Here is a 14,637-nt window from a genome sequence, read left to right as displayed (position 1 = left end):
TCACACTGCAATAGCCGTGTATTTGTCGGATTCATGTATTTTAGTGAATTAATTTTCACGCATGAATAAAGTTTTTTAAGAAAACGGGGTGTTTACTGGGCATGCGCAGAGAAAGGGACTTCATTGGGTGCTCTGTAACGGCCGAAGTTTTTTTTTTTTAATTTTTTTAAATAAATAACTTTACATGTTCCAAAAAGAAAAATAAAACTGCAGAGGAAGACCACTTTGGTAAGTTTCCGGCTCTAAGTAACATGAAAGACCTAAAGCAGAGGAATTCATGCAGTATTTGGAAATGACGATGTTAATTAAGCTAGCAATAATTTTAGCTTATCTAGTGCTAGCAAGTTTTAACTGGATATAACTTTAAAATACATAAATGCCACTGCTTTATATGGTTTATCATGTCGTGTTTACGTGATAGGGTCAGTTTTTGTGTCCTCACAAAAAAGTCAAATGTTCTCAAATCACAAATTGTTTAATTAAACTGGTTATATTTGTAACATAATCATTCTCTACTGAGCACTAGCAGTAAAACGTGTAGAGCTTGGCTGTAAAGTGTGAAATGCTGCCCCCGCGTGCAATAATAGATCCCTGCGGGTAAATGTACAAGACTTATGACAGATTTAATATTGAGTCAAAACAAAGTTTTTTAATTGGAATTTGATTATTTTCTTTTGTTGTTTATCTCTTATTAGTAGGAGTCAGTAAACTATGCAGTATATTTAGATATTAATATACTGCATACTTAGATATTTGATTATTCTAGTGAGCGGAACGCTTTTTGTTGTACAGTGTTGTATCCGGAATATTAAAGGTCGTAACCGCATCGTGTTTATTCAACTTATGGAACTATGTTAACACTCAATAATACAATTGTTTATTTGTCGTATTGAGCACCCCTTGACTCTATGTCAATGCAGTGATTCGTCAATGTGTTAAAGTGCTATTTAGGAAATAAACCGGCTCATGTACACGAGGGTCACTCTGAATGAAACGTCAGAGCACCCTCAAGGCATTGTGGGTATTTAGGAATCAGAATATAAGTTAAAAAACCTTGTTTGGAAACATTTTAAATGTCGGCGCTCTGCTGTTTCATCAGAGTAAACTCATTACTATTTACTCACCGTGTTGTTTGTCATAATGTCATTGCACCATTACTGAGAGCGAGAGTACCGGAACTCATATACTCTATCGTTCCTGTTGTTCGTTAAGACTATACTTTCAGGGATCATTTCTATAGTTTTTGACTTGAGAAATGTGATTCTAAGTTGTATGGTCTCGCTAACCACGATGAAGAGTCGTGATATTCCCTTGTGAGCGTGAAGCGGATAGAGAATAATGATTCATTTCATACGTTTTCTATCATTGATGATCGTTCTTTACTTCCTTGTGGAGTAATGAGGAAGGGAATATGGTCAGAGTGGTTATCCTTTCTGTTAAAGAAATAATACATAAAAGTGAAGTTTGATAGTGCTAAAATCAACATTATTTTAGCTGTAGCTACTGTGACTAAGTTAAGTCTTCTGTTCTGATTTTTAGGTAATTGAGGAACTATCTTTAAAAACACTAATTTTCTAAATACAAACTTGTTTCATACTAAGATAAACACGTTTTTATGGATGAAGTTTACAATAAAATGTAGACTTCATTTATATTAAGTAAAAAATCAGCAGTATGTTCTTGCAGAAAAAACGCTGTATATCGAGTATATAAATATATAGAATATATATGTATATAAAATATCTATGTAAATAAAATATATAAGAAAGAAAAGTCGTACACAACGTATAACGTCTCTTACAGAGATTTGAGTCCTGTCGTTCATGGTAAAGAGCCGTTACGAAAAAGATTTCTTGTGAACCACGTTGCTAATTTGTTTTGAAAGTACTGTTCAAGAGTTTCACTTTTAAACAGTGAGGTACATGATTTTTAAATAATTTTTCTTTTTGAAAATTTTGCATGTAACAGAGTGATGTGGAAGAGAATAATGAATGTTTTGTTTTACAGCGTGAAGGAAATATAACATATTGCTAACAGTGACATGGGATTTAACCAAATAAAAAGTAGATTTCACACCAATTCAGACAAAAAAATAAATTTTCTCATCAAATTAATGACATGTATTGTAGAGCTAATATTTTAAACTCTGCTGTTTGCCATTAAGCATAAATTACAGAGGAAAATCCTAATAAAAGGTGCTTTATAATACTTAAAAATAATGCTTGAATTTAATATGTGACTTATTAGACATACGAATAGACATTTATGTGCTAAGACAACTAAAAACTGTTGATGTGTAATTTTTCAGCGGTGGTTTTTCATCACTTAGCTCTTTCATAACGTTACAATTTTGATTGTTTCATGCGACTTTTCCGGACGTGCCAAATTATCCCGTATGCTGCGGGACATCAGGACACCATTATTGAGACTGGGTGACCAGGAAATGACATCCTGTGTTGTTTCAATTATTTATCAAGACTGTACTTTCTGGGATCATTTCTATAGTTTTTGACTTGAGAAATGTGATACTAATTTGTATGGTCTCGCTAACCACGATGAAGAGTTGTGATATTCCCTTCTGAGTGTGAAGTGGATAGAGAATAATGATTCATTTCATACGTTTTCTATCATTGATGATTGTTCTTTATGGAATATGGTTAGAGTGGTTTTTGTTAAAAGGAAAATAAATAAATCTGTACATCTAGTCCCAATACAACAAATTCTTATAGTTGAAATTTAAACACAGCGTTGTCAAAATCCCCATTATGTATAACAATGAGGTAATATTTGCCTGATCAAAAAGTCACCACCTAAATTTAAGTGAGCAATCGTCAATCAGCTACTGATTGGACAGTTACCAGATCAGTATGTTCTACTCAAATCCTGCATGGCTGCCAGGTCAGATGCTTCAACACTTAGGGTGGTGCTGCTCATCATGCTGAAAATAATTGCCTAGATCAGGGGTGTCAAACTCATTTTCATTTTGGCCAAATCAAGATCATGAAGGCTTTTAAAGGGCCAGTTGTGCCAGAATGTATTGATGAAACCTGTTCACAAACTGTTAAAATTAATTATCTTTTCAGTCCCTCCTGGATTTCATTATTCTTTTTGTAACTTCTGTAAATGTGAAAATCAAAGTGTTTGAAGTTCTAATTTGGAAATATTTGTGCTTATTTATGGCAGTAAATGAGAATTTTATTACTCGCTAGAGTCCACCTGACTCAGGGTTTTCACTTTTCTTAGACCTTTGTGATTAACCAAGATTTAACGTCAACACCTGGTTTTAGTCATTTGTTTTTAATCACTTTGCTATCACTCAACCACAATCGCTTCGTCATCGAACATCATGTTCAAGTTTCTCCGTGCTCACGAGGGATCATCACTTCTCATCGTTATGGTTTAACGAGACAATTTAAGTGCTCATTTCTCTAGTTAACTAAGTTCTAGATGAGATAACTGGAGAGACTGACTGCCCCTGAGCAAGGCACCAACCTCAGGTTGGTAGTACGTCTGTGAATTTTGCTGCTGTATAGAAGTTCTTTGAATGTTTGAATAGCAAAAAAAAATTACTAACAACGAAGAAAGAGTTCTATACATGATCATTGTAATGATAATGTATTTCCAGCTCTCTCTGAATGCGTTGGTGATAGTAAAAAAATACAAGAATAACATAAAATGGCCTGTTGAATGGTCTCTTAAACATAAACATAGAAATTTGCCAGGCTTCTTCCAGCTGGTCCCAATCACAGCCATACTGGAGATGTCACTGTGTTCCTGAAGGACGGACAACCAAACTCATGTTTGAGGCATGGATGGCTCTGTGAACCACCTTAATCCATATCAGTTCCTAAAAGAAAGCCCGAGATCTAAACAACTACAAATAGTTTAGGAGAGGGTACATGTTGTACACAACTTCCCAAATGATGCCATTTTGTTCTGTATAAAACGACATTAAAAGTTGGTAGTTGCTGTTCCATGTCCTCTATCCTAGAAAGATACGTAGTTAGATAAAATGGTGCTTAAAGAAAGAAACTGTGATGATGGAAATGTTTCCTGGCCTAAGCTGGAAAGAGGACAGGATTAACCACAGGTTTATCACTAGATAGAAGAAGAATAAAACCCTAGGAAGGCTTGAGGAATGTCCTGTACCAAATTAAGTTCCCTTACCAGCCAATGAACTTTGAGTGATTGAGAAGGACACGCTAAATAGTCCTTAGAGGTCTTACCTCCTCCGACTTTTATTTATTTTTATTACAGTTTTTTTTTTCATTTGCTACTTTATGGTTGTTGGTAAAATGGTGAGGAACTTCTGTCATCTTGTATTGTTTTTAAATGGGCTATATTGGCAAATCTGATAATGACATTTATAGTTAGAGGAACGTAAAGTCACAATGAATAAATTAGAATATCAGTATAAGGTAATTTATTTCAGTAACTCTATTCACTCAGTGTTTCACATTATGCAGATTAATTCCACACAGACTAATGTTTTCAAGTCTTTATTTGCTTAATTATGATGATTTTCAACTTTGAAAGATTTCTAATAAAAAATATTTTAAAACAGAAATGTGGGCTTAATGAAAAGTATGTTTAAAATATACTTTTAATCTAACAAATGACCCTCATGATACATACAGTAATGAAAGCAGTTATGTGCTATCCCACTGTTTTTATAAATATATATAACTGTGCTTTACAGTAATCTGCAGGGGTATTTTTTCTTTTGAGCTTTCTCATAATTTGTCATGTTCCAATCAAACTTTAATTTATTTTATTATGATTGTATTTAACACACCAACAAAGATGAATGTGAGGTGGGCATATTATATGTCGTTTGCAAAATCTAATCAGTGAGTAGAACAACCTTGCAAGCTAAACAACAGGTGCGCGTTATTTAAATAGAAGTGCTTCGTTTTAATGTGACAAAATGTGAAAAAGCTAAAACGCTAATGTGAAGTGCCTTGATGTTTAGCTTAAAATATTTCACTGTATTTGTAAATTTAATATATATATATATATATATATAATCTTGGCTTTCAAGGTATTTAATCAGGCTGATGGGATTTTTTAGTTTTAAATCCACGCTATTATTTTGGAATATGACAGAAACAGGAAGTTGAGTTTTACGCACGCTACGTATCGTCATAGGTAAATAAGTTGGCCAAGCTGTTATTAGTTGGGCTGTTGTCTCCATATTTTCTTTCAGTTATATTAATGACAGGTCGAAAACAGCGCACGGGCCTTCAAAAACAGAAAGGAACTGACATTTTAATTATTCTGTAACGCATGATATGACTTTGTAACGTCAATGCGAATTACATTCTGTGAAGAGAGGAAACGGGAGTGTTTGGTTAGCCAGCTAATAGGAGTTAGCAACATAAATCTCCACGCCGTGTGCCCCTAATGCCCACTCTCTCCTTCATCTATTAATTCGTCGGCTTTTTCCAGTCTGTCGCGAAGTTCAGTCGGTTGTTTCTCCCAGGGAGAATGAGCTGGTTTTTCACGTCGTCAAAAGGCTCCGGACCTATCCCTCCTCTCAACAGCCTACAACAACAGAGACAGCGGCAGATCGAGTCGCTGAAAGCCGCTCACCCCAGGTAACATCATCGATGTTCGGTCACCCGGAACCCAGCTGTCGCGCTGGACAAGAGCTTCTTAATAGCAATGTTTAAATTGAAAATATTTCTCACAGTAATAAGAATCCCTTTGCCGACGTGGGTAATTTTATACGACACTCAAACTGTTTGTGTTAGCCTAGCTAGCCTTCTGACTATGTAATATCAGAAGTACATACTGTAAACAAAACCCCTTCTGCTTAAAATACTTCATGTTTAAAACTATTGCTTGGACAGTTTATTGAACTCTGTCACAGTAATTTACTACTCCCGATTATTAAGGAACGTCACCACAGAGTAGCTAGTCCTAAAGTAGGAAGCTGTCATTCACTGTGTTAGCTGTGAAGCTAATTTAATCTATCCGTGACAGTTCCAGCGTCTTATTTCGGTCAGATTGTACAAGTTGTGAACGGCTGGCCATGTCCTGTGATCACTCCTGAGTTTGTCACGCATGTAGTTTCAGGATGAGCTTGTTACTGCTGGAGATTAAAGTATTAGCTTTTGTTTACTAGGAGTTGTAGCATGGCTGTGACAGATTTATTTTTTTTCTTCAGGTAGCAGAAAATTGTTAATATATTTGCAAATGACAATTTACCATCCTGATCTGATAAGTTATAGTTGCCCAAATGTGTGTCATAAATGAGATTACATACATTTAAAAAAACAAACAAAACCAAGTATTTAAATTATAGTCCATGTGATTGAACTCTCTCATTTGGCTTTTATTTGCAAACTAATGAAATGTTGTTGTTTTTTTTTTTGGGCAGCCACTAACTACAGTTTTTTCCCCTTGGTTTTTATTCCAAATCATGTTTTTGATAAATCATTACTGCCATGTCGGAGAGTAAAATTATAGTTTTTATTGAAATGTTCAGGGCATTATAAATATATTCAGAAAAATTCTGGACTCTGTACACATTAAGATGCTTATAAAGTGGTGTAGCTAATATACAGAGTCTATATATAGTCTTCAATGTGATTCTGGGTTAGATGCTAAACATTTCCTAAATGAAGAACTTACACCACTGTCAGTCGACATATACACTAAACCAATGGCATGTATTGTGATGCTCTCAAGAGATGTTTCAGTTCATAAATGTTTTATAATTTCTTTATTTTCTATGGAATCCAAAACTACCATCCATCCAAGCACATTTTCCAAGCACGGTCTTTTATGTAACCGTTCAAACATATTTTAATCAGTTAAATTTGGCAGGTAAAATTATGTTTTTTGTAAACCTGTCATTCAGAATGATTCATTGCTCTGATTTTAGTGCATTTTAAGTACAACTTTCCCCCCTTCCCCTTACAGCCTTGCAGAAATCCAGAAAGATGTTGAGTACAGAATACCATTTACAGTCAACAACTCCACCATTACTGTTAACATGTGAGTATATCTTTAGCCTTGTATTTGTGGTTTAGGATATTTACCCATTCATTTAGTTTTTTTCTGTAACTGGCAACTTTCCACTTTGTATATCAACAATGATTTCTTAACAAGGTACTAGAAAAGAAATCGATGATATAAATAGTTTTCTGATTTTTAGCCTCTTCCAAAAAAACAGTTCCGGTATGAAACTTACTGAACCAGGTTCATGTAAACATAATCGGGTTATTCTTCCTGGTTATTCCTTTTTTTTCTCTTTGAAATGCATGATAAACAGTATTTCAAATATTGCTTTTACTTGTTTGGATCCCACTAATTCAGTGCCTGTAATACCAATTCTGCTTGCTGTTTCTCCCACAGTTTGCTGCCTCCTCAGTTCCCACAGGAGAAGCCAGTGATTAGCGTCTTCCCCCCTGTTGGTCATCATTTAATAGATAGCAATAATGGCACGATGATCACCAGCCCCCTCATCACTAATGTAAGTATCTGCCTCTCATAAAACAGTGTGCTTCCTCGCATCAGCAAAATAAACTAGCTAAGAACATCTTTGCAGTCTGGATCTAAGCATTCCTGATGCTGCATTCAAAATAGGATTGTGAGTTTTTACTAAAAGCCAGACTACAGGTCAATCTGATCAATCCTAACAATGACTATTATTCTGAAAATATGGATTTAAAACATTATTATGAACCAAAGTTGTTATAGTTGACTAAAATGAACAAAATGACAAACACTGAAATTGAGAAAACATTTTTAACTGAAATTAATAAAAAAGGTAATTGATGGGGAACAACTGTAACTAACTGTAATATACTGTATTGAAACTAACTAAAATATACTGGGATTATACCTACAATACCTTTAGTTTTTGTGTTTATTAATGTACTATCAGTCTTTCAAACTGATGTGAAAGTGATTTTGTGTGTTTGTTTATTTTTCACACAAGCAGTTTGCATCAGCTGTCGGCAAATTACGGCACTCCTTAATCATCTTGCTAATCCACAAAATGGTGACAGCAAAAGTTGGGAGAAAACGATAGATTTAGTTGGTTCTTCAACAATAATTGAATACATTTTGTGAAAATAGTGTATTCTTTTAAGTGTCCATTACCCAATCGATGTATGACCTTTGACCTTTTTGAATTCTAATTATGAAATTAACCAAAGTCTGAAAAAGCTAAAAATACTACTATAATTAATACAAACTAAACTGAAACTAAACAATGTTTAACTAATAATAATAACTAATGAAAACTTGCACACCCACTCGAAAAACTAATAAAAACTGAATTAGAAAAACCACAAAGTCACAACAAAATAAAATTAAACAATATTGAAAAACCCCGAGCTATTATAACCCTGTCATGAACTCAGTAAGTACATAGTAGAAGCATCGCTGTAGGACCGCCATGACGCTATGACTGTAGCCACTGTAATAAAGTCTATCATCTGACTAAAACTGAAACTGAAATGAGAGTTAAAGGAAGGTGGTTTCCACCAATTACCACTCAGTGTGACAGAGAGGATGACTGTTTTCTTTACCCTCATTTAACCTCTTCACCACTCCGGTCACATTATAACCCCATTTTGGAGTACGGATTAACCCATTTTCTGTCTTAATATATATGAACACTTTTATCTGTTACTCTGATTAGAGGCACCAATAAGAGTTTTTTTTTTCTTTTTTTTGTTGTTGCAAAAGTTAGACCTGTCGCGATAAACGATAAATCAATTAATCGCACGATAAATTAAACCTTTCGACCTCATTTTAATTATCGGCTTTATCGTGTCTTCCTGCGTTTTATTCTTTCTGTTGCTGACACTGAATGAAAAAAGGCTCAGCTCCGGTGCTCTCCACTGACCCTCCCTTCCTCATTTCCTTAGTGTAATGTCCAGCTCACACCACACGAGTTGTTGGCCGATTGTCGGTCCATTTTCAAAACCTGAGAGACCCATTAGCCGACGGAAATCCTAGGTATAAATGTTCGATCGGGTTCGTCGTGCCGTGTGTTGTCCAGCCACATGGGCACAAAATAATGGCTATATAAGTCCAGTTAACTAATTTTAAAACGAGGCATTCATCAATGCTTTACTAGAATCTACCTGAGATGCATGTGGCTAGAGTCAGCGTAACGTTCTGACTGAATAAAAATCATTATAACCTATTTATGTCACGTTAACAAAGAACAGCTGAAAACTTACCAGGTTTATCAACTGCTGTAGCAATTTGGCTCCAACTCCTCCCAAGGAAACATTTCTATATTTTTTGCACGAAATGTTGGATAAACATTAATGTTGTTTCCACATGTCATCTCCAATGTCCGCTGGAATTGAAGATGTCCCCTCCGTAATTGCCCCTCAGAAAGCACGGAGGAGAATCTGGCTTTCTGATTGGCTACCTGTCACATTCAGCATTAAGCTCCCAGTCAGGGAAAAAACCCTGATTTAGATGGGAGCGGCCACGGCGATCCAAATCACACTGCAGGATGATCGGTTACGAAATCACTAGCGACAATCTTACATCGGCCAACAATCTAAGATTGTGATAAGGAGAAAATAGGGGCAAAAAATCGTGTAGTGTGAACTATTGCATTAGGTAGTTGGATGTGCCCATCTTCTCTATTTAAATCTAGTGATTACTGAAGGGCAATACAGACTTCATAATCTGCACTCTTTTGGTTGAATGCAGTATTTATTTCCACTTTGGCTTTATGTTGTTTAATTTTTATTCAAGTACATTTTTTGTTAATGGAGACTGAGAATCCATTTTATTTTTGGTTGTTTTGTTTATTTAGTTTATCAGTTCCAGTGTTATGTGTTCTTTTGAAAATAAAGTGTATATCTATCTATGGCAGGAAATTGCTTGCATTATTACATCATTTCCATTAAATCAGTGTCAAAAGGTCTTGAAACAATATTATCATTTATCGCAATAATATTTTAGACAATTAATTGTTCAGCAAAATTTGTTATCGTGACAGGCCTAGTAAAAGTCTGACTTCATTTTTGTCTTGTTGCGTATGTTACAGTTTGGTATGCACTCAGATCTGGGTAAAGTCATCCAGAGTCTACTCGACGAGTTCTGGAAAAGTCCACCTGTCTTAATGTCTGCAGGCCCTGGAGGCTTCCCATAGTGAGTGTCACGTTGTCTTGGATTTCTATGCACTTCCACAAAGTATTTTCCATACTGATTTTATCCAAGAAACGAGTGGAGCAGTTCTGATATTAGTTTGGCATTAGCATAGAGCGTCAGTAGCCTTTCTTTTGACGTCCTACGCATATCTCGAGGTGCATTTACTTATGTTCTCCCTCATGTCTTGCTGCAGTATGTACAAGCCACCTTACCCCACCCAAGCTTTCCATTACGGCCCCCGTCATGTGGGTCCCAGCCAGACACCGCCGCCTGGTTCTGGTGCGGCTCCGTCTCAGGCCCCCATGCCTCATTCGACGGTCGACGTCGCTCACGGCCTCCCGCGAGCTCCAGCCCCGTACGGACTGATAACCGAGCTGCCGCTCCCCGTACCAACCGGAGACACCCAGGTACACTGATTATGAAGCTTAGAGTGTTTAAAGTGGAAGTAAATTATTTTAGTCAAATAATTAGTATTACAAAAATGTCCTTTGAAACCTTTGAACGGTTGATCATCCCTCATCCCTCTGCAGCTGATGCTTTAGCAGCACATCCATGTAGAAGCTACGCTATTTTTATTGTTTCCTCGCAGATTAGGCAAATTAGACGCTGCTCTGACTCTGGATTTTCTGGTTGGTCTCCATGGCACCAGCCAGACACATAAGCAGTGTTGGGAAAATGTTTTCACTGTTGTAGCACATGTTGTCGTCTCTTGGCGATGGATCATAGGTGATTATCTTAGAGATAAAGCTGATTCTAATTTAGGTTATGGCTCTTTGTGGTGAAACTCTCTTCGGGGTTTTATTTGTAGATTGAGATTATTTTCTGTCATTTCACAATGGCAGAAAATAATCTGCCATTCTTTTCTGTCAGAAAAATGATTACAAAGTAATGTAATCATTACTTTGTAATCATTACTAAGTAGTGATTACAGTTACTTTGTGTTTGTCTATTGCTTACAAAGTACAGCTCTTAAAAGTTTGTTTTTTACGCAAAAACACTGTCAAAAAGCACAGTATTCACGCAAAAATAATGTTAAAGCAAAAGACAAATAGGAGTAAAATAAGAAAGTAAGGCAGCTAAACTGCTTCTTTTTCTTCCAGGCAGGACTGAATGGACACATTTACAAGATGCCTGAGATTCCAGAGTCTTTTCCTGAACTCTGTGACAAAACGTAAAGTATCCTAGAATATAAAATTTACTATTTACATTTTTTTATGTAAACAATTCAAGCCATTGTGAACTTAAATTTTCTTCCCTCCTTCCCCAAAAGTCTGACTCAGTTGTCAGACATGTCTGAAAACGAGGACGTCCTGCTGGAGTTCTTTGTGAGTTTGCCGCAGCTCAAACAAGTCACGGGTGACAAAGAGGATCTGGTCAACAGCATACTGGAGATGGCCAGTGAGTTCCTCTTCTGTCAGTCTTTGCAAAGAGATTGTTGCTGAGTTTACAGGTTTTATATTAAAAACAAAACCTGTAAATCTTGTTTCTTGCAGAAAAGAATCTCCACATGGAGCCACAGCTGGAGGGAAAAAGACAAGAGATGCTTTACAAGGTCAGCCTCCGGGTGCCGCTTCCTTTCACGCTTGTCATTGTCCAGCTGCTCACGTTGTGCTTTCTGTCCGCTGTTTTTTGCACAGTATGAACAGCTGACTCAGATGAAGTTAGCCTTTGAGACAAAGATGCAGAGACAGCATGAACTCAGTGAGGTAAATCACTCATCACACCAGGCTTTTATTTTAAAGAAATACCAGGCATTTGTGTTGATAATTTATTGTTTTTCTTTGCACGTCCAATTCTATATAACAAAAACCTGTGTGACATCTCAGGAATATTGTTTTTGCTGCGATAAATGATGAATTGACAAAAACATTTGGAGATTATCCTGTTTAATTTCCACTGTTTTACCCTCACCAGAGTTGCAGTTTGAGCACTCTGCAGGCTCGGCTAAAAGTCGCAGCCCACCAGGCAGAGGAGGAGTCGGAGGAGACGGCTGAAAACTTTCTAGAAGGACGCATTGATATCGATGAATTCTTAGCTAGTTTCATGGAGAAGAGAACGGTGAGAGAAGAAACGTGGTGGTTTGGTTTATCATGTTTAGCATTAAATGTTTTTCTCTCAAGGCTTCTTATAGCTGTTCTTTTAATAGTTTTCCAGTTCTACATATTAATGATGGAAAACAGAACATGACTGGATAAATGAAGCAGTGGGCACTGCTAGCTAAAAAGCTACCTGCATTAACACTAAAGCACGAATCATAAATATTAGTTCTGCTAATGTGCAATTCCAGCAAGTCATTTACTTTAAGCTAATGCTAAAGTGCTAAATTAAGCATACCATGTTCAACAAGGTCAAATTTGTTATTGCTCACCTATCTGAACTGTTGTGTTTCAGGAAGCCTGTCTTTGTAACGGGCCTTCCACTCATCGTTTCAGTTTTATAGTTGTTCATCGTTGCTAACTCTGTTAGTTGTGCTTGAAGAAATCTTAACAGTCGATAACCAAAACTTAAACACAGACATTTAACTGCGTTGAAGTCAACGTTTACAAAATACCCCCCAAAAAATTAATTGGCGCTTAAGAATTTATCTGGAAAAATTAATTTAGCGGGAGCTAAATTAATTTTATATTAAAAACAAAACTTTGAAAAATGTGGTAAATATTTCAAAGTTGGCATTAAAGCGCTAAATGAAAAATTAGTGCATTAACAGATGAACGCAAGAGTGCCCACCACTGGATAAATGTCTGTTTTGTCTTTACTATCAGTATTTTTCTAATGGAGAAAAATATTCATTTATTAGCAATTGGTACACCAAAAGAGTATTGGGGTTGAAATTCTTGCTTTTAAATAAGTTTTTGTGCCATGATGATTTAAATGAAAAATAAAAACAGACATTACAGTAAAGAATTCTGGAAAGTCAAGTGTGACATTTTGAAATAAAAAAGTAAAATTTCACATAAAGAGAAAATAATGCTTGATGTTTTTCTGTCTTTAGCTTTGCCACAGCAGAAGGGCCAAAGAGGAGAAGTTGCAACAGTCTATAAACACACAGGGTCATTTCCCTCCCAGTCACTAAAACACAAGGTACAACATCAGTCATCTGTTTTCTGATAAAGTGAAACTGTAGTTCTCAGCTGACAGCTTTGCAACAAGCAAAAAACCCTTGATTTTCACAATCTTCTCATTCAGCTCCTGACTTTGTATTTTTTGGTCTTCCAGGATTGGTGTTTTTGTTTTTGTTTTTTTTCTCTCAGCCAACTGCTGCCAACAGAAAACAAACGCATCAAAAACTTTACAGGCGCTGAAAGCACATCAAGTCAATGACTGACAACTAGCAAGACGTTGGTGACGATGAAACTTTGGAGGATGAGCGTCACTCACGTGGAAAACGGGCTGATGCCACGGAAACGCCCGAACATGTTGTGGATAGTTTTGTTTGAGCTTTCCAGTTGTTTGACAGTGATGAAATATAGTTTTGTTTTGGGATTTATTCCACTTTTATTTTTCAGCAGGGGACACCCACATAGTATCAGATTGTTTGGTGTGAACACTTTTTGAAGAAATTACAAAGGCTTGGCACACTTATCAACAAAAGTAAAAAGTTTAAGGTAACATCACCAAGAAAATATTGAGCAAGTCAAACATCAGTATTTATACTCTCATTATATAGTTTTGTCCTCAGTGGTTTTACTTCCTCTTTCACAGAGATACTGTGCTAACCGCTGCACAGTAATTATCCAAAAACCTTTGCAACTCCTGGTTGCTAAGTTAACCAGGCTAAATTCAGATTTACAAAAAAAAGGCAGGGTTGACATTTGACTCCTGCTTTTTATATGAAAACTGTAAAACTAGAATTTCTTTGTGAAAGGATTTGATTTTATTCTGAAAGTGAGCCCTAAGATCATCAGTGTGTTTGCATTGACATTGATTTTTCAATATTGAGTCACAGAATAACCCAAAAATCATTGAGTTAAAGAGCAGATAAAATACTGTACACCATCTGTGTATTCGATTCTTGTAAAGATTTCTCATTTTTGAGCATTAGTCCACTTTACTAAAGAGTACTTGTTGTCATGTGGATAATTTAGCCACAATATTACTTCAGCACTACCTTAGCTGAGTCATCTCTTTCACTGCAAACACACTGATGATCTTTTTTTTCTTCTCTTACTTGCACAGTAATGACACCTAAGCTGTTTCCTGACATCTTTTGAACTTGAATATTACATGGGAAAAAAATGAAAAAGAAATGGGACAATACTGGGGGAATATTAGGGGGAAAAATATGCTGCGGGGAAAAAAGCTTAATGGCATCAAATACTGTATTTAAATGTTAATAATAGGCTATATTATAATCAGAGACTCAGACACCTTGTATCATATGTTCTTATTTAATTTGTTAGAGTAATAAAGCCTTTAGAATAAATCTGGTTGGTGCTCTGTTTTATTGTAACATTGGGAAATGTTTTGAATGGAGAAATTCCCAGTATTTGTCAATGACGTTCA

At 36.0% G+C, this 14,637-nt stretch overlaps 1 protein-coding gene across 1 annotated transcript; it reads left to right on the top strand.

Annotated features, from left to right (window-relative positions):
• Positions 1-5,111: 5,111 nt before the first annotated feature.
• vps37a (VPS37A subunit of ESCRT-I) lies at positions 5,112-14,557 on the top strand. Its single transcript, XM_007567646.2, has 12 exons — positions 5,112-5,597; positions 6,928-7,002; positions 7,363-7,480; positions 10,031-10,134; positions 10,328-10,541; positions 11,235-11,305; positions 11,405-11,532; positions 11,628-11,686; positions 11,772-11,840; positions 12,049-12,192; positions 13,127-13,215; positions 13,351-14,557. Exons 1-11 carry the CDS (start codon positions 5,488-5,490, stop codon positions 13,205-13,207), a joined length of 1,173 nt encoding a protein of 390 aa, XP_007567708.1. The 5' UTR covers positions 5,112-5,487; the 3' UTR covers positions 13,208-13,215; positions 13,351-14,557.
• Positions 14,558-14,637: the final 80 nt, after the last annotated feature.

Source organism: Poecilia formosa, unplaced genomic scaffold (genome assembly GCF_000485575.1).
Source record: "Poecilia formosa unplaced genomic scaffold, Poecilia_formosa-5.1.2 Scaffold211, whole genome shotgun sequence".
In the NCBI taxonomy this organism is placed as follows: domain Eukaryota; kingdom Metazoa; phylum Chordata; class Actinopteri; order Cyprinodontiformes; family Poeciliidae; genus Poecilia; species Poecilia formosa.
The sequence above is the reverse complement of the archived record's forward strand: the minus strand, read 5'-3'. Positions and strand labels throughout refer to the sequence as shown.